This window comes from Hyalella azteca, unplaced genomic scaffold (genome assembly GCF_000764305.2).
Source record: "Hyalella azteca isolate HAZT.00-mixed unplaced genomic scaffold, Hazt_2.0.2 contig5817, whole genome shotgun sequence".
In the NCBI taxonomy this organism is placed as follows: domain Eukaryota; kingdom Metazoa; phylum Arthropoda; class Malacostraca; order Amphipoda; family Hyalellidae; genus Hyalella; species Hyalella azteca.
The window spans coordinates 94,980-121,439 of NW_025935997.1; the positions used below are offsets into that span (position 1 = coordinate 94,980).

The 26,460-nt window shown below is 36.7% G+C and overlaps 2 protein-coding genes across 3 annotated transcripts; one reads left to right on the forward strand and one right to left on the reverse strand.

Moving 5' to 3' along the window:
* Positions 1–1,036: 1,036 nt before the first annotated feature.
* LOC108679260 (transportin-1) lies at positions 1,037–21,709 on the forward strand. 2 transcript variants are annotated; one of them, XM_018167855.2, is made up of 20 exons: positions 1,037–1,147; positions 4,440–4,515; positions 5,016–5,110; positions 5,802–5,963; positions 6,864–6,994; positions 7,415–7,496; positions 7,986–8,129; positions 8,356–8,514; positions 9,131–9,349; positions 9,943–10,060; positions 10,517–10,719; positions 11,076–11,259; positions 11,544–11,779; positions 11,993–12,239; positions 12,516–12,614; positions 12,849–12,944; positions 14,101–14,176; positions 14,903–15,077; positions 15,474–15,580; positions 16,093–21,709. In XM_018167855.2, coding segments are annotated over exons 1-20 (2,709 nt in total). In that variant the 5' UTR covers positions 1,037–1,048; the 3' UTR covers positions 16,094–21,709. The 2 variants fall into 2 exon arrangements, with proteins under 2 accessions (XP_018023344.1, XP_047736601.1); XM_047880645.1 differs by lacking the exons at positions 14,101–14,176; positions 15,474–15,580; positions 16,093–21,709 and having other exon boundaries at positions 14,903–15,045.
* Positions 21,710–22,496: 787 nt separating this feature from the next.
* On the reverse strand, positions 22,497–25,722 carry LOC108679256 (centrosomal protein 43). Its single transcript, XM_018167850.2, has 7 exons — positions 25,666–25,722; positions 25,350–25,563; positions 24,878–24,960; positions 24,186–24,640; positions 23,951–24,012; positions 23,269–23,564; positions 22,497–22,955 (listed from the first exon to the last, which is right to left on the reverse strand). The coding sequence occupies exons 2-7, from the start codon at positions 25,531–25,533 to the stop codon at positions 22,881–22,883; spliced, it is 1,155 nt and encodes a 384-aa protein (XP_018023339.2). The 5' UTR covers positions 25,534–25,563; positions 25,666–25,722; the 3' UTR covers positions 22,497–22,880.
* Between the last annotated feature and the right edge of the window lie 738 nt (positions 25,723–26,460).

Sequence of the window (26,460 nt, forward strand, 5' to 3'; positions counted from 1 at the left end):
AAACTAACTTAGCATTTAGCTCAATACCGAAAATGATGCGGACATAAAAAAAAATTCTGACTACGCTCGCAATAGTCGCAGGAGTGTGCTGTGAATAAATTACTGCGTTGTTATTATATCAAGACTTATGAATAGAAAAAGTGCATAAACTTGGCGTTTGGCATGCTAATTAAAAACGACGATGGAAAGAAAAATTGACACGCTCGGAAAAGCGCATTGCAAATAGATAGTTGGTTTTTAATTAGTACAAAATTGGTTTCGATTTGGAAAATTTTCGGGAGGTAAACGCACGCTGCGAATTCGTTCAAAAAAGTAACCGCAAAGGTGTCAGAACGTCTGTGTCAGAGCGGTGTTATTTAATCCCAAACAAATATATAGCCTGGAAATGGATGCAGAAGGCTCTCATTTTCGCATTTGAGTAAGGTAAAAATAATTCACGCACTTTGAAAGATGTCACTTTGAAACAGAATCGTTGATAATGATAGCTTATTCTCGCCTTACATGAATAAACATTAGCCTTAATTAAGTTGAATTAAAAACAGAATAAAAGATTTCTTATCAAATACGTATCCAGGGTACAAAATAATGGAAATGATTACATTCATACGACTTCTATGAGTCCTAAATTAGGTGTATACCCATGGTGAAGCAGTGATAAATGGCAACAGTGTTAAGTCAAAACAGAAATTGTTAAGTGAATCCGTGATATATAGAGAATATAATTTAAATCAATCTATTTGTAGCATTTATTTCCTAACACAGTTTTATAATTTTACCTAAATTAAATTAATTTACAACAGTCCAAATTTTTCAATGAAAATATTTTTATTCAAGATGTACAGAATTGTTTTCAGGAAGATTGGTATCCACTATGTATAATAAATTTCGGAATGAAAGAAACGTGAGAAAATGTATCATAAGTCAAGTTCGAACATTCATTTTTGATTGAGCGGAATTTTTATTATATAGTTTTTTTTAGGTCACTATAACTGTATCTGCTATGAAGTTCCTCCTTTGTTTCTTAGTTAGCCACTCACCGGCGCAAAACATGGAGTGGACGCCCGATCCAGAAGCTTTAGGACAAATTTTAAATCTATTGAGAGAGTCTCAATCTGCAAATACCGGCGTTCAACAATCTGTGCAACAGGTAATACTTATTAATATATAATATTTGTCTCTGCAAAAGTCAGTCTGTTATTCTGTTCTAAACTTCACGTTGTCTCTACCCTTTCCGCCATTGTGATTCGTTTGTTTATACCTAGTTCGTGCACTCGAGACATAGGTTATCTAGTGTGCTTAACTCGTTCAAGTTGCAATATGGTGAAAGATCCTAAAAAACACATTTTCAAGACGATTAGCGTTAAATTTGTGATATTGAGCATACAATTGTTGTATTTCTGTATGTACTACTTCGACAATCTCACGAGTCATGACTGGTCGAAAAGTCTTAGTACCCAGTTCACCTTGACATTGATACGGAAGGATTTCTCGCAGACTCGCACCAAATGCTCTTGCAAGGATGGAATTTAGGAGCAATAATGTATGGAAAGCAGAAATTGGCTCATATCATATTATATAGAAAATATATTACATTTTCCTTCTAATATAGGTAATAAGCCGATAATTTGGAAATGTAGCAGAAGAAGCAAGAGGGCAAAGCTACTACCTAATCTCAGTTGCTCAGACTGGAGTTGCTGGACCAAAGACCAATTAAAAATTTATCTACTATATAAACCTCCATATGGTCCATTCCTGCAATTTCACTTCATGGTGAATATGATACTGATGTTTTAAAATTGCAGTAAAAATGTGTTAATTTCCTTAGTTTTGAAAGAAGAAATTGGGATTTACGTAAATGGTTTTTTGATTTCCCTTTCAAAGCAGAGAGTTTTTTAGACTCAAGCGAGTTCATTTTTGAGTCCCATAAGTAGACCAGTAAAGTATCCTGGATACCAGCCTTATCATACACAAGGAATTGGTTCAAATCTTAGGTAAATGAGAAAGTTAAAAATGAACTGATTCTAAAAAGTCTCTGGTTTGTCACTATGCCTTTATGGCTTTATATATATGTATTATTGGATGGAAAATGCTTTAGTGACTAATAGTCACTTCATAGTGGCAAAGCACTGAAAGCAGAGAGTTTTTTAGACTCTTCCTCAAGTTCATTTTTGAGTCCTATATGTAGACCAGTCAAGTATCCTGGATACCAGCATTATCATACTTGAGAAATTGATTTAAATCTTGAGTAAATGAGAAATTAAAAATGAACTGATTCAAAAAAGCTCTGGTTTGTCAAATTGTCACTATGGTGACTATAATTGACGAATTTTTCATCTGCAGTTTTTTGTCTGCTACATTGATAGATTTTGGAAATGGACATATGGTAATAGTTAATATAAGTATTAAATCTATATGAATATCTTGAAATTTACCAGACATTCTTGTAATAGCTTCAGAAATGATAATTTTTGCAAATTTTATTGTCAGCCATTATATTGTTAAATTCTACTATAGGTCTATTGTGACTAGTTTTCCACTTTGAATAATTACTATTTACTATTAACATGTTGCTGTACAATGGATTATTCATTTGCAACAATAATTCTACTATTCCCTCATAGTGTATTGGCTTGAGCTATCTTGTCATTCTTGTGTAGCCTTTAGTCTAAATGCTTAACCTTAGCTGGCCATCATTCATTCATTGGCAATTATTATTGTAAAATGTAAGTAAAGGCCTAAATTGAGCAGTGAAAACTACAAAAAGTATTGCACATTGGTTGAAATGTCACTTGGAATGAATAACAACCTAGAAGTTCTTGCAATATTTAATATTGAATTGCTAATTTTATTTTTAAAGATATCCATGAAACTGCAAAATAGCCTCGGATACTTATTTAAAATACATGTGCCTTGATGGTGACATGAGCTGCTGCAGATGGCCGAGAGCTTGATTCTCAGGCTAGATTTCCATTCACATTTTTGAAGGTTCTTACATAGGCATGCCTTTCAAAGGAAAAACCTTCTCCAACCCATGTTTAGTAAACTTGAAAAGCTCTACTTGAACATTGAAATAAATGTTCTTTGTTTGGGTATAATAGACTTGAAGACCTTAAAATCATAAGATGAACTTTTAGTTGCACATATCTTGTGAAGATGGTGTTGGCATAATTGTAATTATTAGCCAAGGCATTTGACATCATTGCATGCAATTCTGATATTTTCATTTTGATCTAAAGGACATGTATAATTGCTATAATTGCCATATATGTTTGCTTGTAGATCAATCCCAAATTTTATAAGCCTTCTGAGCCAGAAAATTGTATTCATTTTTTACCACATTTTTCTCAGCTTTGTTTGTGTCTGTCTGTCTGTCATCAAAAATTCAGACTTTAATTTAGAGCTCTTCTGAACATCCTAGAAACTGGAAATTTGGCATGCATGCTTATGCTGCCTAACAATTCAAGATTTGATCATCAGAAGTGATAATTTAAAAAATCTTTTGTAAATAAAAATAAAAAAGTGAAAAAAATGATTATTTCACAGTTGGGAATTGAGTTTTTTGTCAAACATCCAGACTTGCTAACCCTAGAAATTGATTTGAATTGCTAAACTAAAAAGTAGAAAATGAATAAATAATAAAAACCATTTTTAAAAACCATGTTTTTCTTGTTTTACAAAACTAAAAATGATGAAATAAAACAAATAAAAAACTTAAAAAAACACGTTTTCTTAGCGGACAAAAAAGAAAATCATTTACTCTTACATAACATTACATAACATTTACATAACTTTAATGTTATGTAAGAGTAAATGTTTTTCATTTTTGCCCGTTAAGAAAATGTGTTTTTTTAAGTTTTTAATTTTTTAGGCCTCAATATATGTGCTTGGGCATGAATTGTCATTTTGCTACCAATGTGCATACGATATTAGCATTTTAGCATTAGTGGTGGCTAGTGGCTACATTGTATTTTGTGCCTGCTAAGGCCAGATACCATAAAATTACACCTTTGTAACGCATCTATGAGCACCATCCATGTACCAACAAATTGTAAGATGTTATTTGTCACAAAATCTCTTGTTGGTTTTAGGGTTCAGTGCAAATATTATTCCTGAGAGCATTTCTAGTTTTTAAAACAAATAAAATTATTTTATTATTTCATAATGGATATAATTTTAAGTCATACATCTGATTTTAATTTGTTGAGATATTTTCTTTTTATTTTGTCTGTAGATGTTGTGAGAAATTGTAAGAAATTTTATTAAAATTGTTTTTCAATTCTTCCTGCTGTAGTTGTTGCCCATTGACCTTGGGGCTTCAGACTCATTGATCATCAAACATTTATTATGTCTATATTTTGGTATTTCTGTATTGCTTTTAGATCATTGGTTTATTTGCTATGTTTTTTTGTCTAATGTATTTATTTTTTCTTTTGTTTCAGAAATTAGAAGAACTTAATAAATTTACTGACTTCAATAAATATCTGATATTCGTCCTAACCAAATTGCTATCAGAAGGTGAGTGCATCATCTCCCAATATTTCAAACTAAAATTTTGAATTAATATTTTTTTTCTTAACCATTTAATAGTATTCTAGTTTTTCTTGATGCTAAGGTAGCTTAGCTCTAATGATTCATTTATTCAACTTTGTTTAGCAGTTGATGGCATTGTGCGTTTGAATCTTACTTTAACTTATGAATATTTTTAGTTATGTCAGTAACTGTGTGTTTGATATTTTTTCAAGTTTCTTCAGTCTTAGTGTAATAATTTGAATTCATCTCTATCCAACATTGTAGTTCTATTTGTAATTCATTTTTCCAACATTGGTACATATGCCAATACTTTGTGTTTGTCAAGTATGCTTTTACTATTCTGGCATCTGGGATACAATAATATACCCCAGCATCTCTGTTTGGCATTTCCAAATTTCCTTATATATCATAAAATTGTTTAATGAATTTATCTATTCATTCTTTCCTGATCATGTTCTGAATTTTCAATGGAATTTTGGTAACAGATGAGCCTACAAGATCTTTGAGTGGTTTGATCCTGAAGAACAATGTCAAGGCGCACTTCCACCAATTCCCTCCCGATGTTGCTCAATTCATCAAGGTGAGTCTACCTACACTCAGCGGCTGTGATCAAAATTATCTAAGAGTTCACAGATACATCAGCCTATTGCTGGGGGCTTTTCAAGCTTTACCAACCAATCACAGACTATAAATAGGCCACAATGTGTGCGTAGGCAGCTAAATGTTTTGAGCGGACGACCGTGCTATGTTTTTTGGAATTTTATGTCATGTGATCCAGAGAGTTTTTAAGTTGTGTGAATTTCTGTCAAGTTCACAGCTTGGAAAATTTTTTTTGCCCCTAAAAACACTGTGACTTCAATTCACTTGGGGTAACTTGCAAAAGTAGGATTATTCTTTGTTGATATCTTATTATTATATTTTCATGATCTATTTTTAGAATTTTGTGTTGCTTATTATTGTAAAAAATCGCAATATTCTATTCAGTATTAGCTTTTCTCCAAATACTCTAGGCATTCATATATGAGACATCAGGTGTTTATAGGATCCCTATTTTATGCTATCTCAACTTTTGTAGTACAATTCTGCTGAAGCCTTTGTGCGGCAGTATTATACTTGGCACATTTCTTGCTGTATATGAAAGTTTGCAATACCTATACTCACCACATTTCTTGTTGTTTATGAAACTTTGTAATTATTGATGTCCATTCAGCATATGAACTGGAAGTTTAATGGCTCTGTTCATCGTTTTGATATGTGCATTTCCCCATCAGATGGAGTGCCTGTGTGCAGTGGGTGACCCCTCCCCCCTCATACGGGCCACAGTGGGCATCCTCATCACCACCATTGCCAGCAAAGGTGAATTGTCATCATGGCCTGAGCTGCTACCCAAGCTCTGTGAAATGCTGTCAGCATCTGACTACAACGTGTGTGAGGTAAGACAGCTTTCAAAATATGTTTTTACATCATCAAGAAAGATGTCCTGGGTTTTCTGTATTATCTGTAATTGTAATTTCTGTATCGAAATCTAAACTATTTTGGTGAACTTACAGCATCAGAAGTGAGAATGCATCATGTATGGGGACTTTTTGGACCTTATTTGAAATGTTGCATCCTTGTTGCTAATTAATTCTTGGTTGACTTAATTCTCTGGCACATGGATTTATTTGCTTGGAAATTCAAAGATTTATGCATATGTAATGCTTGGTGTTATAATTTGTCCCTGCATGTAGACAGTGTGCGAGTCTTAAACTCTGTTTGCTGATATGATCTGTAAATTAATCTTAACAGTACAAAAGCCATGCCTAATCAAACCTTTTATTCTAATGTGTCATTAGGAACAGACTTTGCAGTAACAAGGTAGCTGTGGGTGACTAGCAAAAAGAAATGGCATGGGTTATTATTTTCGTGAGAGTTATCTAAGAGACAATTCACTCTAAGTCAGCTTAATAATGGTTGCATACATTTTTGATTATTTCGATGCAATTTTTTTTAACTGCTGATTTGCTCTTCAGTAACAATTTACTAAGGATGCTTGAAAAAAATGTCTTTGAATGACAGATTCATGATTGATTAAAAAAAACCCTGTTATGAATTTCATTCATGTTGTTGAAATTTCACATCACGGTTTGCTGTAATGTTTTTATATGCGTTTAAATAATGCAATCATTTTATTTCAAAATGATCAGATATGCATGTCACAGCTGTGTATATTTATTTATTGCAGTAGTGAATTTCTGTAAATTATAATATATTTCTTACTCGAGTCAGCAAGACAATATGAGCTGCAGCTGGCAAATCCAGAAGTGTGCAATAAATTGAATGTCTCGTGGCAGGGGGCGTTTGGAGCCCTGCAGAAGATATGCGAGGACAGTGCTGAGTATCTCGAGAAGTCTCCCGAGCAGCCCCTGGACGCTCTCATCCCTAAGTTTCTGCAGTTCTTCAAGCACTCTTCATCCAAAATTAGGTGTGTACTTTACATTTCCTCCGGACTGGAATTAAATAGGGTTAAAGTGCAACTGTTTATTGAAACTGGAATCTCAACTGACAATATCCATCCATATAAAAGTAAAAAAAAAGTTTTTTATCGCATCTTTATGATTATGTGCAACAATTTTTTTAATAAAAAGAGACATAAAACTAAATGCATCTCGGAATTAATAAAATTTTAATGAAATGGTTGATTTAATGAAAACAAAGTATTGAATTAATTTAATTATAACAAAATATGATTTTATCGTTCGTCTGGAATTGTTTCATCATTTGCTAAGATTTGATTCTGTTTCGTGCGATGCACTTGGTATTTCATGTCAACAGCATCAATGCTCATGTAGGTTGTTGGATAATTTCCCTCTAATATTTAATTTATTTGAATTATTGTTTGCAGGTCGCATGCCATTGCGTGCGTTAATCAGTTCATCATCAGCAAGACTCAGGCGCTGATGTCCAACATCGATGCATTTTTGGAAGTTAGTGCATTGTGGAGTTCAGAATTTTTTGAAATGTTGTCTATATTCTATAACCCATATATTCATCAATCAGTTTATAATTTTTAATTTAGAATTTAGATTTTCAGTTTTGCAATTTAAGTTATCTCCTTTCTTTGTCACTACTTTCATTTGTTGTTACATGGTGATTATCATAACCACATCATCCACGTACTAATATTTTCATTTTTTTACTCACTTTCTTTCAGTATTTTTTTTTATTCTGTGATGACACAAATATTCTATTGTCAACAGAAGGTTTTGACTTTTATTTCAATTTAAAGTAGGTTTCAAATAATCAACAGTTTTTAGCACATTTTCTCCTTTACACATTTCTTTAAAAAATGCCATTTTGTGCTCGTCTGTCTGTCTGTCTGTCTGTCCATGACTTCAGGTTTTCGTCGACGAGAAAATGCGCTCTCTTGTCACTCACTGCAGTGAGTACTGAGTTATATATTTTATTGCTTTCAGAATTTGTTCCACTTGGCCATGGACGAGGACCCTGATGTGCGCAAGAATGTGTGCAGGGCTCTGGTGATGCTGCTTGATGCCCACATCAATTCCCTAATACCGCACATGAATAACATCATCGAGTACATGATGCTTAGGACACAGGTATATATTTCATTGAATATTAATTAGATGTTTGTTATGCATGCTAGACGTAACACTATGTGGAAATTTCATCTGAACAAAAATATGAGGCTTTAGACGTATTTTTGAGTGTGCTGTTTTAGGAGAATTTTGTTAACAAATGTCTCATTTTTATGGATTAAGATAAAATAGTCACTGAATTCAGTTGAATTACAATATGACACGGTCATTTTTTTCACTCGTGCAGGATAATGATGACAATGTGGCACTGGAAGCCTGCGAGTTCTGGTTGTCTCTTGCTGAACATCCTATCTGCAAGGACGCCCTGCGCCCTCACCTACCCAAGCTCCTTCCTGTACTCGTCAGGGGCATGAAATACTCCGAAATTGACATCATTTTGCTCAAGGTATGCTAAGTTTGGGTTATTTTGACAGGCCATTTTTTATTATCTTTAGGCAGAACCAGAAAATTCCACTATGAACAAGTGTTAAATTTCAGGGATATTTTTGGTAGGTTATTTTGGAAAAAAATTTCATGTGAGAATAAATTTGTGCACATAACTAAAGAAGGCGCATCTCTTGGATGTAGGCACACTAACAATTACAAGAAACCAGTTTTCCATCATAACATTTTCAAGCGGCTAAGTCTGAATATATATATATATCTTAGAATAACTCTCTATTAGAAACATGAATGTTCTTCCCATTTAGTTGTTCCAAACGACATAAAGCATTAAAGTTTATTTTCCATTGAACTTATTATCTATACCAATTTCTGTATGGTGTGTTTTCTGATAGGGAGTTGAAAATTTATTAAATTCATTATGCTCTATATACGAGAGCATAATGAATTTAAAGATGTCTATTGTTTTTACAGTACAATCGGTTGAAATTTATATTGATTCAAAATAAAATGTATAGTGAAGTAATTTGAAAATTCTGATTAATAAATGACCAGGAAAATATTAAAATGCAACATCCTTGGATTTCAACGGTGCATTGTGGTGTGGTGTAATTTTCTAGGGCGATGTCGAGGAGAACGAGTCAGTGCCTGACAGGAACGAGGATATCAAGCCCCGCTTCCACAAGTCCCGCCACACCATCCGCCATGAGCCCATGGAGAATGGCATTGGCAGCGGCGGGGCCAGTGGAGGTGGTGATGACTTCCCTCCTGACGATGACAACGACTCTGATGATGGTGTCGAGGATGACACTAGTCTCTCAGACTGGAACCTCAGGAAGGTAAGTTGGTGATAGAACGACACTAGTCTCTCAGACTGGAACCTCAGGAAGGTAAGTTGGTGTTAGAACGACACTAGTCTCTCAGACTGGAACCTCAGGAAGGTTAGTTTGTGTTGTCATGTTCATCAAACAAAGGAAACTGGTTTAGCCTGTTCTTGTAGAAGAATTAGGTCTCAGAGTTCACTTTCAGGAAGGGTATACTTACGTCAGTTGTTGATAGTCAAAGAGAAGAAGGCATAAGTTGAGTTCTTATTGGGGTTGACAGATATTTTAGCAATTGTTCTAAGAAGCTTAGAAATTTTGATAAACGCTGTATTCAAAGATATTTCATTTATGATAATAGTGACTCAGCGTATTTGGGATATGCAGCATATCTACCTTCATGGAAATTGTTGTTTCCTTAGATTTTTGTATCTTGGTTTAATTTTTTTGAAAATTTTTTGTATTTGGTATAATTTGTGTATATAAAAATTATCACTAATACTGTGGAAAAATCACTTTACTTGGTTTACTTTATTCTAGTGTGTTTCGAGACAAGAATTTAGTGCTCGCGCTCTTAATTCGTATATTGAGGTCATGTTCTGTTTAAACAGTGCTCAGCAGCGGCCCTGGATGTACTAGCCAGCGTCTTCAGGGACGACATGTTGCCCGTCATTCTGCCTATACTCAAAGAGACGCTCTTCCACAGCGAGTGGGAGATCAGAGAGAGCGGTGAGCACCTGCGACGCTCTTATAACTTGATTGCTAAGCGTGATTTTATGTAGTCCGTTGAGCTACTTGTTAAGATACTTACCACTGAATCCTTGCCTCTTCATATATCTTGTTTATATATGCAAGGGAAGATGTGTTCGGTCTTTTGTGGAATAGCTTAGTTAATCCAGTCTTGTTATAATTTAAAAAAATTCAAGTTGTTTAATTTAATGTTTATATAGTAAGGAAATGCATGCAGTATTTTCGTAATTAACACCTAAACTGTGTGACATTTTCTTGTTTTGAGATTTACTGGAGTTGCTCAGTTGAATACAATAATACTCTTAGTCTTATACTGCCACGTGACACATAGTGAGGGGAGGGAACAAAATATCTCAATTTATATGTGAATGTATAGTGCACGGCAAGTTGAATTTTTATCTCGGACAAATTCCTGTATTTTTTACACGTGTGCAGGTATCCTGGCGCTGGGAGCTATAGCCGAGGGTTGCATGAGCGGCATGACGCCTCACTTGCCTGAGCTCATCCCGTACCTCATCAATTGTCTGAAGGACAAGAAAGCTCTCGTGAGGTCCATCACTTGCTGGACGCTCTCGCGGTACTGCCACTGGGCCGTAGTTCTGCCTGACCACACTTACCTGAAACCTCTCATGTATGAGGTAAGCTATTTGTCCCCAGTGAAGGTTTTTGCAGCAATCGTTGAGACTTAGTTCTGCAAAACAATATTCATGCGAAGAGTTTCTGCACCATAAGCAAACCGTTAAATCGTTATTTCTCACTGCAGTTCCTTACACCTTGTGTAAGAGACAAAAATTTCAGTGCTAACGCATTTTCTCTTAACTACCAAGATTGTAAGATATTGATTATTATTTTATTTTTATCAATTACGTATATTCCTAACGTATTTTATTGATGACTTCCAGTTGTATTTTTGTAGCAAGAAAACCTACAACATTCCAACAACTTGCATGATGATACAATAGCTTTTGGTCTAAGATTCTTGTTTATTTTCCAGTTGCTTAAGTGCATCCTCGACAGCAACAAAAGAGTACAGGAGGCTGCTTGTTCAGCATTTGCTACTCTGGAAGAGGAAGCTTGTACTGAGCTTGTCCAATATTTAGGCGACGTTCTGCGTACTCTAGTCTTTGCATTCAAGAAATATCAAGCAAAGAACCTCCTCATACTTTATGATGCCATTGGTAAGTCCGCTAACCTGTAGATTTAACAATGGTTGAATGATTTTTATAGTTGGCGGTCTGATTTTTAGAATTGTATTTATTCAGTACATCATAATAAAATAAATTTATACAGATCCTAGTTCAGTCTATGATCGAAAAAACATTTAATTCAAAAATTCCTGAGGGTCAATGATCGGCATGAAATAAACGGTTTTAATGCTGAACTCGGGCGGCCTAAACCATTGCAGAAGCTTTTCTTCCTTTTGTTTGACAAAGTACAAAAAAAAAATTGGTCAATTTCGCAGGCACGCTTGCGGACAGCGTCGGTAATTTCCTCAACAAGGAAGAATACATCCAACTCCTGATGCCGCCGCTCATCGAAAAGTGGAACATCCTGAAAGATGAAGATAAGGACCTCTTCCCTCTGTTGGAATGCCTCTCAAGTGTTGCCACTGCCCTGCAAACTGGCTTTCTTCCTTACTGCGGGCCCGTGTATCAGCGATGCGTGTCTCTTGTTGAACAAACTCTCAATCAAACTCTAGTGAGTTTGTTTATGGTTTTAACTTGAATAATACCCCTGGAAAAAAGACCCATCAGGCTAATATTTGCATAACCTTTTGCTAAACAATGAAATTATTTTTACGAACTTCTGTCCTTTTTCTATCATCTTGCGTCTCTGTAACTTTATTTGTCACAAGTCTAGTCGTGTATGCCAGTTCTGTGGCTGCAATTAACTTGATTTTCCTTTTCTCAGGCTCATGCTCAGAATCCTGAGCAGTTTGAAGCGGCCGACAAAGATTTCATGATCGTGAGTTTGGACCTTCTCTCTGGTTTAGCTGAAGGTTTGAACGGCCACATCGGTGACCTGGTGCAGAACAGCAACATAATGCGGCTTCTGTACCAGGCCATGCAAGACGCTATGGCCGAAGTGCGACAAAGCTCATTTGCTTTGCTCGGAGACCTCACGAAAGCTTGCTTCCAGCACGTCGCTCCCTGCATACGTGAGTGTTGCTAACACAATTATCTGGCTTGTTCATGGGTATAGATGGACAGGATACCGGTATCGCAATAAAAACTTGATATGTTCATTGTGTACCTACTTGATGAGCTCTATTATATAGTTTGTGGTTTGGTTCGCTTCTGACGAGAAAGTCAACGTTATTAAAAAATCATTATTATTACTATCATTTACACCCTCAAGTTGTCTATAATTTCCATTTAATCGATTTGATACCTCACAGCCAACTGACTTGTGTTACTATATATTTTCCTTGCAGCGGAGTTTATGCCGATCCTTGGGCAGAACCTCAACCCCGAGCTGATATCGGTGTGCAATAATGCCACCTGGGCGATAGGGGAAATTTCTGTCAAGTTGGGTGAGTGCTTTGATTATTAATCATGTCAATTACAATAAATACTAAATATTTAGATGATGTTTAGGTGCAGTGCTCTGAATTGAAGACATAATAATCGCCTGATTATTTTGTAACGAGTTTCAGAAAACCCCTCATTTTCGTTTAAAATTCTGTCTAATTTGACTCGATTAGTTTCATTCGAATAGCAGGAAATGTTTTTAAATTGATTCAGTTGATATGGTTTCGTCAACACAGGTACGGAAATGAACGCGTATGTCAGTATTGTTTTGTCGGACCTGATCTTCATCCTCAACAAGCCCAACACGCCCAAGACACTTCTAGAGAACACAGGTGAGACTAGTTCTCTGATAGAAAGTTGTTTATATTTTTTAAAGCATTTGCTATTCTGCTGCAAGTGAAATGACTGATGAACGGCAATTTTGCTTGTAGATTCCTGCCGTTCATAAGATGACTGAGAATGTCGACATTTGATAACGTCTCTAAGATCTTTGGATGATGTGCCTGATAAAAAGCAATTGTATATGCTTACTTCAAGAGTATGCATGGCGTGTATTAAGAATGTATGGGACTCAAATGAATTAAATGCCGATTATGATTGTCATTCATGCAATAATTTTCTTCATTGTATAAATTGCCGTGTGGTAGAATTGTTGGCACTCGCTTGGTCTGCTGTAAAGGTAAAGTCGAGAGTGCAGCAGTGCCTTAGTAGTGTCCTAGATGAGTGAAATGGTTCGCGAACGTGCGGTGACTGCGACTCGCCAGACATTTGACGTTGAATAAACGTTAATTAAGCGTCATTTTCACGCCATTTGCCTGGTGGGACTGTACAATGACTTGTGTCATCAGTCCACACAAGGGTGCTCGTTTGTGGTTATTTTTTTAAGTTCCGTTTTTTTTTTATGAAGGAAAGCTAAACAATCGCTTGTATAATCTTTCTAGACAGCGTTAGCAGCATTCGTTAGTCGTGCCTGCGCTCGATATTAGTATAGTCTTTACTTGATGATTGTTTTCATTAATGTTCTGCTTATTCCATAGGTGGAGGCCTCTATAGGAAGAGCCAGGAGGTAGAAATTAACTTTCGCAAGCTATCGTAGATGGAAGTTCTACCGTCAGCCCCGTACCTTTTTTGTCACGATGCCCAGCCTCGCTCAATGTCTTGCAATAATTGTTAATTGATCTTTCTTATCTGCAAGTGTCACTCTAGACTCTATTATGACCAGATAACCTCGCCGCTTACATCCGTCGTCGCTGTCGTTCTTCACTTCAACATTTTATACATTAACGTATTATTGTCTAGCTTTAGTTTGATGCGAACTTGCCGGCGTTACTAAGAGACGTCAGGTTCGTTCAATAATGATTAACTTGCGTGTGTTGTTGTATAACATAATTACCGGTCATTTATCTGATGGTGTTCTTTTCTTTCTTTTCCCGTTAATGATTGCGTTGGTGACGGCTGGGTATGTTACCAACTTACCGGGTCGAGTAGCCATAACGATCGGACGGCTAGGCTATGTTTGCCCGACTGACGTGGCCCCGCTCTTGCAGCAGTTTATCAGGCAGTGGTGTGTAGAAAACTATAGATTTAGTTCATTATTATTTAATGTAGTTTCTCATAAATGTCCTCGGAACCTCGCTACAAGTGATCAGGGTTAGTCACTTTTTTCTCTCTGTGTGAGGAGCACACTCGCTTTGCTTGCTATACTCAGCATATCCTCAAACTTGGTGCTAAGTATGATTCCCGGGTAAAGTATCAAAATAATGGTGCGCAGAATGCGTTATCATGAACAGAAAGTCTGTAAAATTTTAATGAGTAAATTCCGCTCCTTATATGTCTGTTTGGACGGTGACCGGAAAGAGGGTTTAAGTGTCACGAGTGTTGGGCTCAGTAGGTCGGAAAAGGAAGAAAATCAGGAAGATCTCTAAGGTACGGACTGTTCCATGCTGCTACGTAGTACATATTTGCTACCGTCACTTGAATGCTGCGTCCTCGTGTAAAGAGCGAGGTATGTTGTCAGTGTCTTTCTTTAGCAGCTTACAGGAGATTGTGCAAGGTATGAAGATCTGTCTCCTTACCTAAACATTCGGTGCGTTATCTGGTTTAGTCACAGATAGTGGTAAGGATACCGGTGGGTAAAACTAGATTGTTCTTGTGGCATACTGATATTTTGGACTCGTTATTTTGGTATTTGAAAACTATTCTCATTTAATAATATGCTTAGAAGAGAAAAAGCTTATTTTCCTGATGGTGTCAGTGTTCTTTGGTCGTAAATAATTCCTGCCATCCATAGGTGCATCTCGCTGCGGAACATTCGTGACAACGAAGAGAAGGACTCTGCATTCCGTGGTGTGTGCAACATGATCAGCGTCAACCCGTCCGGAGTGGTTGAAGACTTTATCTTCTTCTGTGACGCCATCGCTTCATGGGTCAATCCTAAACCCGATTTGAAGGAAATGTTTCACAGGGTACGATAATTTGTTTATAATTAGTGCTCTATTCTACTTCTAATTGTGACATATAATTTATATCTCCCTAGTGACGATTGTTGAGATATTGCTTGTCTTTTTAAATGGTCTTGTGAGTCCGATGATTGAAATAGCTGAATGAATGAGTACCATCCGTTTTGTGAATTCTTCTAATTTAAATAAGCATTTTTGCGCGAAGAAAAATGGAAAATGTCCTTTCAACCCTACATTGTCGGAAGGATAACGCATTTTTAGCTGGCACTTGAGTTCCAGTAACTTCATGGTTCAGTATAATTCACTTTAATAATAAAGTTATGCATCTCGTTTTGATTGAAATTAAATTGCATGCGTTATAATGCTTCTCATATGTGCATTTTAATTTTGTTTTCATTTCAGATCCTGCATTGCTTCAAGGAGCAGGTTGGCGAAGAGAACTGGAAGCGCTTCACTGAACAGTTCCCTCTGCCCCTCAAAGAACGGCTGTCCCAACAATACGGAGTCTAGTGAGTCTAGTTAAGGTTGAATTTGTGTCGGCACAATTTGTTATCAATCATATTGCAGTTGTACTAATTCTCAATAAATTTCATACATTATTTCACTGGTTACTCATAATTATAAGGAAACGAGAATTCCATTGAAGATCTATTAGCTGGAGTTTTTAACTAAAGTTTTCGCTGCACCGCGAGTTTTATTATGTTACCGAATTATTGAATTGCTGCTTGAAAATGCAGTGATTTAAAAAAGGGCCCTTGTTCATAGTTCGAGGGATTATTTTGACAACTTCACTTCAACAATTCATATAAGTTATTGATTAACACTTAAGAGTTCCTTTATAATTATTATAATTATTTGTGCCTTTATTATTTTATAACTGGTAGACCCAGAGACAAAATGGCTGCAATGCAAAAAATTATCACTATACCGCATTGATCTACATGACAATGAATAAGTTGAACCAGCTATCTAATAAGATGTATAGCTAATGTGCATCATCAAAGAAAGCCTGTTCTTCCAGGTGCGGATTCCTATCAGGCCATCTTCTTGGAAGTTCTTGATAATGGACAACTCTGAAGCTCCAAACTTTCTGACAACTGCGGTGCGCATTCTGGCCGCATCGAAGTCGTAATTTCGCTACCATCTATGCTCTGGATTTAGTTCGAAATCCATCACTGCATCATGCAGGCTCTCTTTCTGACTACACCTTGGTTTTCATGGAATTATATGGGATTTTTCTTATGTGTTTGATGTAGGTTGCTTCTATCGTGTTTAACTCTTTTACTTACTAAAATATGATATGAATTTTGTCAGTTTAAGCTGTTTGTTATTTATCATATTTCTGTATCATATACCGTACTTATCTTATCTAGACAACAGCCATTGAGGTTAATATTTAAAGACTTCTCTAATATTTAAAGGCAATCTTCCCTCGAGTGTTGTGTGACATCCGCTTCTTCAACGGATGTCACTTCATTGTTGACCATAATAGCATTTCCTCCGTAACCTCTTTCCCTCATTTGTTGTGCTCCTGAGTGCAATTCAGCTTTGACCTATCAGTCCGGATAGTAAACACCCATGTTTTTTGGTCTACATCAAGACCAGTGCGTACTGCAGTGCAATGTGGTTTGATTTTTAGCGATACTGTTGACTCGTCTGGAGATGGTACTTGCCCACATACTATTGCATATGCTTCTGCTCTATTGCATGTCGCTTCATTTTGGCTCGCGTTTATGTGCGAGTTCTTTCTAAATAAAGGATATTAGATTTCCTGGCTAATATTAAGTTCAGTTTAAGCTGATTCATTTTTATTTTTGATGCATCAATTTAGCGTGTGCCTCAATCGTAGGAACTTCTAATTCTTCAATAGCTCATAATGAGTTCAATTTTTTTTTGTCCTTTAGAGCTGCTGTAGCTCTGTCAGATATCCCCTGAAATGGTTTTAATTGGGTTTTGTTAGGAATAAATAACTCGAATGTTCGTAGTTAACTCGGTGGGGTAACTTGAACGGCTTATTAAGCTCTGTGGAGATGAGAGGGTTGCAGACATCATGTACTAAGTAAACCAGTCTGACTTTCGTAAATTCGATATTAGGCAGCTAGTAATGTGCAATCAGGTACTTCCCATTACTTATTGAAATGAACACTTAAATGAAGGCCTACAGATGGTGATCGAATTTAGAAAGCCTGAAATCGAAGCGAGAATTCCTTGTCCACGATGTTTCTGCCGTGGTTTCTATGTCGTAGATATGTCAGCAGTGACTTTCACAGAGATCAATGTTAATATTACCGCTGTCACATCTCATGTTCATGGTTATATATCAAGATGCGTGCGAAGAATATTCAAGTAGTCCAAAATGAACTGCGATAGAACTCTTTTGTTGAAAAATACTTACTTCGTTAAAGCGCAATATAATCGCTCGACTTGCACGTAGCTTCCCAAAATGTAATGCAATCGTTTCAGGTTAACGAACATATCGTCTAGATGGTGTATTTTGGCGTACAGAATGTCTATTTTGATGACTAGCTTGTCACTTTGATGATATCGAACTTGTAATTCCTCGCGAAAATTTTTGTAACTTTTCTGTGTTAGGTTTAAGGACAGCATAACAGCACTCGGTTACGTGCCTACCGTCGACGGTCTCCTTCTCATTCTGTAACTATCAAGTGTCGCACATGTTAGCTATTTAGGAATAATCCTTCGGTTAGGGTCTTGAAGTAAACGACTGTGATCTCTGTGATTCGTCTCTTGGCGCGAGCTCTCTCTCTCTCTGTCTCCCCTGTAAACTGCGATGAGGGAAGCAACCGTTAGGTGGGACAGCTGTGATCCGTGTAGTGGGCAACCGTGTATCAGGGTCGTTCTGGTGGTGATCAATGTAGCAGGCAGGGTGTGCATTCTCTTAGCTCTCGAGTGCAAGTAGTCGCGGTCTTTTTTATACGATGATCAATGTTAGGGTAATATTGTTGACCGGTCGTCGCGTGTTATCGTGCTTAGGTTAACTTAATGGAAGCGTCGCGCGATTAAGGGACTCTTAGGAATCGCAATAAACAAAAGCTATAATCGTTTAGCCTCGCTCTGTGCGGTAATTAACTTAATACGTTAGTCTATGCGGTTCTTTACTGTTAGGAGGTTGGTCTCAACAACAACAGCTGCCAAATACTAGGGTTAGTAATTAATATTGCGTGTGTGTTAGGCTTTATTCCAGAGTGAGGTTCCGTCATTTTAGGCAGGTAGCCGCTCGTGGGAGGGTCATGCTCAAAGTACAACTCTTATATATTTAGGTAAGTTAGGCTTAGTGGGAACTTTTGCGCGTGCCGGCGTCGTCGTCGTGGGCTGTTGGAATGAAATGATACTTTAGGTTTAGGGACGAAACATTGTGCCTCGTGCATCACTTTCTGAAACTGATATGTTGGCTCGTTTCTCGCGGCCTCTTGTACGAATGTCAGGCCTCGTGGTCGCGACTGTGCGACCGACCGTCGTTTTCTCTCTTCCCTCCTGCATTTGCTTACGATTTAAAAGCGGTAGTTAGGTAAGTAGTGTCGTCTTTTCGGCCATAACAAGTCGATATACATGTGTAGTTGCCGGTAGTCTTGAAAGTAAACGTGGCTAGAGTGACAGAAATAGAGCATTGGAATTTACTTCCGTACGTGTCTGGTTTCAATGATTATTATTGTCCGCTTACTGTTGATCATTCTACTGTGCATAATCTTGTATACTATCTTTCAGCTAAAAGGATCGTAAACGTTTTGTAATCTCGTCCGGGCGACTTATTGTTTTAATGCACGTGTCCTTAAGGTGGCGAGACTTAAGTTTTCCCTCCCTTCGATTGATGCACAATTTATCTTCCCGTGCCAGTTGGTCGATCTGGTGCGCCTGTATAAGGATCGGCCTATAAAGCTTTGCTGTGTAGTGTAACTTGATGAATATGATGCATGCAAGTTAGTCTGACGTGTGGTGTGTTATTCTTAGTATCCTGCGTGTTGTTTAGCACTTAAGCATTCCTTTCCCAAGTTTATTCACTTATTCCTTCGTTATTATAGTTTCTTCCACTCGTAGTATTCATACACTGTTTCGAGTGAAGAAAATCAGCTGAGGTGCATTGGCTAATAATTTGTTTTAATTGTTTCTGATTACTATTTTTTGATCATAATAGACGTTACTCTTAGTCTTTTAAGCGGTGCAGGCGATATGTGAAGCGATGTCCCCTTCAAGCAGTTGTTTAGGATCTCATTGTTTTAGTAGCAACTTATTAATTAATTCACCTTAGCGATAGGGATAATTATTTGTTTCCTTTAGTCTGTTAATCTTGCTCTTTGAGATGTTCTATATGAAAATAGGAGTATACGGATATTCAATTCTTTTAGAAATGATTATTAATGACCTATGGTTGATGTTTGATATTGAGGCAGTTAGTACTAATGCATTTTAGCATTGAGTCTAATCCTGTTCCAGTGATATATTACGTAGGTAATTTATACTCTAGGGCAACGATTTATATTGCCGACCTTTGCATATCTTTCAAGTGAGCTGTTTACGGACTAACGCGTTGAGCGTTAGTCGTTTGCTGCCACAGAATATATTGTTTAGTAAGTGTAATGGTTAATAATAGTGTTAGGTTGGAAAGCCGATCTGTTAACTTGATAGGAACATCAGGTGACCATATTTTAGATACGGTGCTGCTTTTATACGATACGTTGGTGCTTAATATGTTGGAACCAGGACTAGGAAGGCGAGTGTTGGTAGGGAGGTTGTAGGTATCTGTAATGTGTGCCAGTTATGTGACGACGATGGTAGCTAGCCAATTATAGTAGTGACAGTGCTTTTATATCTTACTATGTGCTGAATGAAGTCCTAGAAACACTAATTTAGCCCGCCAAACCTCTTCACTAGTCACTAGGAGGTAGGTCATCTAGGTTTTAGGTGAACTTTTCGGCGTATGTAAACTTTATTTGGTAAGGAAAAGCTATAAATTATTTGTTGATTTTTATTCCACGTTTTGTGTGCACTGCTCATTCGAGAGTTGAAGTACAAACCGACTCCCTCTAATGAGACATTATTCTTGTTTGTTTAGGTGTAGCGTAGGTAATAATTTTCGTAGCGTATTGAGGAGGCTGGAAGGGGATTCGCTACACACATCGCTTTCACCGCCAGTGTCATTTACCGCGTGTTTTTTGGGACCCTGGGCGCCGCTGCTGATTATTTTGCGCTGTGATATTCTAGTTGACTTCTAGTTCGTTGTGAGCACAAAGGCTCGTGCGTCGTCGAGTTGCGCCGATTTTCGTCGCGTGTATCGGGCCATTCGTTTTAGTTTAGGCTTAGTTTATTGAACTTTTGCGCTTCTAATTCATTTAATGATACCAAGCAAACTTTGGTTGCGATCAATTATAGCTTTGTAAATCTAACTCTGTTGCCATATTTTAAAGTGTGAAGTAATCTAGCGGCGTACGTTTTCAAGTTAGCCCTTGTTAAATAGAGTGTAAATAGGTAAAAGCTTTTATGTCTTGTAAGTAGGTTCATTTAGGTTTAGGTGCGGTAGCTCACATTGTGCTCTATGCTGTCGTTTGTTTTGTTCAGTATTGATCCCGCGTTTTTTAGACTGATGTGCTAGTGCGTATTTTGTATTAATATATAATGTGACTAGCGTTGTCACAATCTTTCAACATTCGGGTATTTCGTGACATTGCTCATGTTCGTTCATTAACTCGACTTATCGCTGCTCTAGTTAAATAGGTAACTAGCGGTGCCTTGGGGTCCCAATCCGCGTTTGTGATGCAATTTAATTAATTTATTTGTATCAAATTTTGCTGTGCGTTCTGCAAAGGACGAAACCTTTCTTTACCTCTTTATTTTAATCTTATTATGACGTAGTATAATAATACCCTACGAGTAGAAAGTTTGTATATTATTTTCTACTAGATGTTCTCGATTCATCTTTTCTAACCGGCAACGCTCCGGACGAATGCGTCACGAAGTGTTGAAAAGTTTAGTGGAGGAGGTATTTATATTTTTTAAAGCTATATTATTATCTCTGATTTTTTGAAGACAAATTTTCGTCTCACGTATTAAAATTCTTCGCGTAAGGTGTTGGATTATGAATCAATTCTGTTGTGCCATCAGGCCTCTGTGTTTAGGTTGTGTTAATGTGAGTTACATGAACCCTTTCGCTTGCTACTTATTATATGAGGTTTCTTGAATTGTGTTGAATATAACGTTAACTTGTTCTGAAAATTTGATGCGAGACTGGATATGACATTGTTCAACAATTGAAATTAAGCATTCATTTTGTCTATTTTTTTTATTGCGTATGAAGCCCCTGGTCCCGCTCGCTTGAATACTTTACGTATAGTTAGATAGGATATCACTGATAAATCCATGTTCCTCTACATGTAAGCGTCGTCAATTGATTTTGTCACACCATGTTTCAGAAAGTCATTGATAGCGATCTGCGGGCAAGTAACGAAAATTTTAGAAATTCATGAGCAATTGAAATTTTAGTTACGTTTATGCAGTCCCCGCCGGCGAAAGGGTTAATTAATATTGGTGATTCGTCTCGCCTCGCTCGTCACGAGTAACTGTAATGTGAAAGTTACGGCCGTTCTTGTAGTTGTTTGTTGTGATGCATTAAACAGTGAATTTGATTCTTTGTTATTATCACACGATGTGGCCTGCAGCTCAACGTCGATAATATCGGACGGAAGTGTTGCTAGGGTGGAATTATAAAAATAAATAGATTTTTATTTTTCATCTAAATGGACTGCGCTCTAAAAGAAAAATACCAACCACAAAAAGTATCTCAACCTTTCACCTGCTGATGCTTACAAAAAATAAAACGATTTTCGATTTATTTCGTGAGTTTAACCAGCAATAGCATAATCTAAGAAATATTAGAGGTCATTATTATATCATCTCAAAACCCGTGAAATAAATGTTAGTTTTAGCAGAATAGAGTCGTACTGAGAAGGATCGCCAAATTAACGATTCCATTTCAACTATGGAATCAAACGAAATCCATAGGAGTGGTAGTGAGATCAAAGTAATGTAACAGTCCTAGATGGGTGGCTTGTCCTCCAGAGCCTCCTGATTTACGTGAGTAACTTAAAACGCCACGTTTTTAGCGAGTGTAATGCCTTTTATGGATTTTGATGAACCTGCTGCCTACGTAATTCAAGACAATCAAACGATGAGTTCCATTGCTGAATGAGAAGATATACTGTGACTAGCTACATGCAAACTTATATCAATGCCATCGACTGAAATAATTCATTCAATATTGACCATTCGATCCTCTATAGTGCGTATCATCGAAACCTCTGTCGATCGAATATCGAAACATTGCAAGGCTTGTTAAGTTGGTATCCATGTAAAGCCGTGAGATGGCCACTGAGCGTTTCGTTGTAGCCCGCTGAAAATGTTAGAAACACGACCTTACACACGCATTATTATTGTCACCTTTTCACATAAGGCACAAGATTATTCAGTACATGAGCTTTTACTTCTAGTCAGTTTAAGATATGCTGTTCAATTAATTATACATCGATATTACTAGTTAGGATACGAACATGCATTCGAAACATCACACAGCTTCCGAGATTCTCAACACCATTGTGGAGAGACTACATCTGAATTTTTCAAGATGTGCCTCATTTAATAACGAAATTGTAACCGCATATAATACCTAAAACTAAATTTATTATTTACTTCCAACTGTGAATTTAAAACCTGATACCATAATTATTATTGAACAAGCAGCTTGGAAAGGCACTGATATTTTAATGAGCACTGAACGAGCAGCTCGAGAATGCAGAGAGGTTAGACCGGCTCCTGGTAGTCTAGTTCAACGTCTGTCGTTTTGGAGTCTGCAATATCTTCCGTATCATCTCGCGCCTGCAATAAAGAAATGGTAACAGCACACTTCACTAAAGTCATAACAAATTAATTTTTCGCAGCATTTGAACGCAAATTTTTGCATCCCCTTACACTAAAGTTAAGTGATTGTGACTAATTACTTTCAATAATCACAGATGACAACATCTCAACATTTGAACGCAAATTACTGTATGGCATTACAATAATGCTTCTTGATAAAAAACGCGACTTTCAATAATCACAGATGACAACATCTCAATATTTGAACGCAAATAACTGTATGCTATGACAATAATGCTTCTTGATTAAAACCATGATTTTCAAGACTCACAGATGACGATTCACTGGAGATGAAGTCATCAATTAACACTTCATCGTCCAGAATATCGAGAGACCGTTTTCTAGTAGTCGAGTTGTTACTTTCTTTGTCAAGTGTTTTTCCCAAGGAACCAGTTTTCTCTGAGCTAGTCACATCAGAGGCTGGTAAACTTTTCTTTTCCAGAACATTAGTTTTTTCAGTTTTGTTGATTGGTTGAGAGGGTGGAAGAGGCGGGTGGCCCCATGAAGAGGAGGATTCTTCTACGGTACTGGAGCTGCTCTCAGAGAAGTCGTCTTCATAATCACCATCTGTGTAAAAAATTTAGGATTGTTATTTAGATTGCAATACTCCTATTACATGGGGAAATATAAGTAGTTTATTTTTCATCTAAATGGACTGCGCTCTAAAAGAAGAATACCAACCACAAAAAGTATCTCAACCTTTTACCTGCTGATGCTTACAAGAGTTTCCAGAACGTTAGGATGTAATAACATTAACAACGGTTCAGTGAATCCGTGGACAGAGAGTTGAATAAATGAACTCGATCAAAGAACTTGAATATTTAGCTACATAATATACGTCAAATGCAACAAGCTAATGTTATTTGCAGCCATTGGATATTGTGAAGAATTCAATGAGCCAATCTGTCCTAGAAATTAAATGTGAATCTTCTTCAGAAACGTCAATATCATACCTGACAAATGTTTAGTACAGTCAGCCGTCTTGTCAGCTTTGGTACCAGCTTCCGTCGGAGGCCTGAAAAGTTTGGTTTAAATTAATTTCCTCTCAATTTATGAACATGCTCCACAGCTGTAAAGCTAAAAAATTTGTATTGTGAAGAAACTATGTATATTCTTTACAGAACAATCTATCACTCTTCAAGGACATCCAGAAGCATGTAAATCACGTCATAGGCTGCGTATCCTCACTTGTTTCCTGTGTGATCCTTCCGAAGTCCTTCAACATCAGACAACGAAGAAGCCTCACTGGAATCTGCGTCAGGAGGTGCCGCAGACAAAATGTCACCAGGCGGTGGCACAGGATTTTGTTTCAGAATATTTTTATTGGAAGATGATACTTCTTTACGATTTACAGTGCTAGAGTTTGATTTGTTATTAACTTTACTAGGCACTGAGGTGTTGGAAGAATCATTTACGGTGGTTGTAACTGAGGGAGTTTGTTTTGTTGCTGAAGAGGTGTTAGTTGTTGTAGGTGCTGAATCTATCTTGTTGACACCAGAAGTTGAAGGAGCATCAATCAGCTTGCGCCGGTCTTGAGGGAATTGTGAGACATGGTTTGTGATGCCATTTCTGCTTGAAGGAGTACCATTTGCTGCCACAAGTGGAGGAATTCTCCCTTTTTGGTTCATAGATTTACCGTTTAACTGTAATGAAATAAAGACGAATGGATATACAACTAGGAACTCTTAATTTGCCAATTGAAATCAATCACGTTTTTCAGTCCATGACTGAAATTTCTTCAGTCCTCAGTAATTTGATGTATATAACGCCCTGTGTATCATGTTGTAGAAACAATAATACATACTATTCCGAAAATAATCAAGTATAATCTATGTATAGATGTGTCACACTTGCATTTTTAAATCATTATACTTATATACCATGTGAGCATGAGAAGTCACTGGAGCTGTGGATGTGTTGAGGCACTGGTAGCACAGAGTAAGTAGGATGGGAGTCATGGGTTCTAATAGATAAAAACATTATGTCAACAAATGATAATTAGATACTCTCTACTAAACACACATATCCACGCTTATATATTTCATGCTTAAATTCATAATTTGACAAACTTACACCATAAACATACAACCTAAACATGTAAGCCTTCATAAGCTACATTACAAAATTGCTCTCAAAAAATTTGAGATTTCTAAGACAAATTTTTTATAGGCAGAATATTGAATAGAATTCCCCATACTTGTTAAAGCCTGGTAGCCTAATTTTACAAACTGACACAGTGCGGATGCTATGCAAGTCTCATTTTGTTCTAGCTGAGGAGAATTCAAATTTATAAATGCTTAAGTGCAATTTTTAGAACACTTAATGTAACCAAAAATTAAATTGTGAACATACCTGCATCTTTTCCGAGCCCTGTTGCTTTAAGCAAGCATTCTCTTGTGTGCAAGTCCCAGAGCTTAGCCCCAAGATTAGACTCTGGTCCAAATACTGCAAGTGAAAAGTCCAATCCTAGGCAAGTGAAGAAATCATGTACCAAAGAAGCAGCCAGACTTCCAGATGGTGTTTGCAGAAGCTCCATGGTGCGTGAGTTGCACAAAGGAACATCTTTCTGCAATTAAAGATTAGGAGATATTTAAGAAATTCAAACAAATTTGCATTGGCACAAAACACAACAACATCAATTGGCCAAATATACAAGAAAATTTCTCACCTCTCTGAACTCATCCTCCAATGCTAGGAAGACACTTGCTCTCAGCTGTGCCTGAAATGGAACAAAATATTAGTTTTGACTAAAATCGAAAGAAAAAAAAAACATTGTGTAGATTTTACTTGATTGTTCAAAAAATTTGAATTATATTTTGCATACATTCAAAGAAAATTATTTAGAGCTTGTGTTATATGTTCCCAAAGAAACAATTTAGAGTGAATTTAATGACTTGGTTTTCAACAAAATAATTGACCATCCAATTTCAGTTGGTCATGAGAGGATATAAGTGATTGCAAAATGACCAGAAATACATCAGAAATATGTAAAAAAATTGATGTACCAGGTGCAGTAGTAGCTACTTCCACCACCTTGAATTCAAGGCCTTGAATAGCCATTTTGTGACCTGTATTGTGCAACACTTTAAGAATGGATTTTGACTAGCCCACCACAATTTGAACCACATATATTTCTCATGCAAATGAATTTGTAATTGCAATGCATTCCTCTAATTACAATGTAGCCAGTATCATTGGAGATTAGTTGCAAGAACTACCTCAGCCTTAAAGATACAGGATTATATATAGATAAGAAGTAATAAAAGACATATAAGTTGCAACAATATATTGCTAAAAATATTGTTGTGCAGCAGATCACAAAAGATTTTTCAATATTTTCTTATTTTCTGTACTCCGGCTTTCAAGTAGCAAGCAAAATTAGGCTACCTTCAATGTCAATATTGTCAATTATTTGGGAAAATTCCTACTTTTTTCTGAAATATTGAGGCTCTAATATATAATT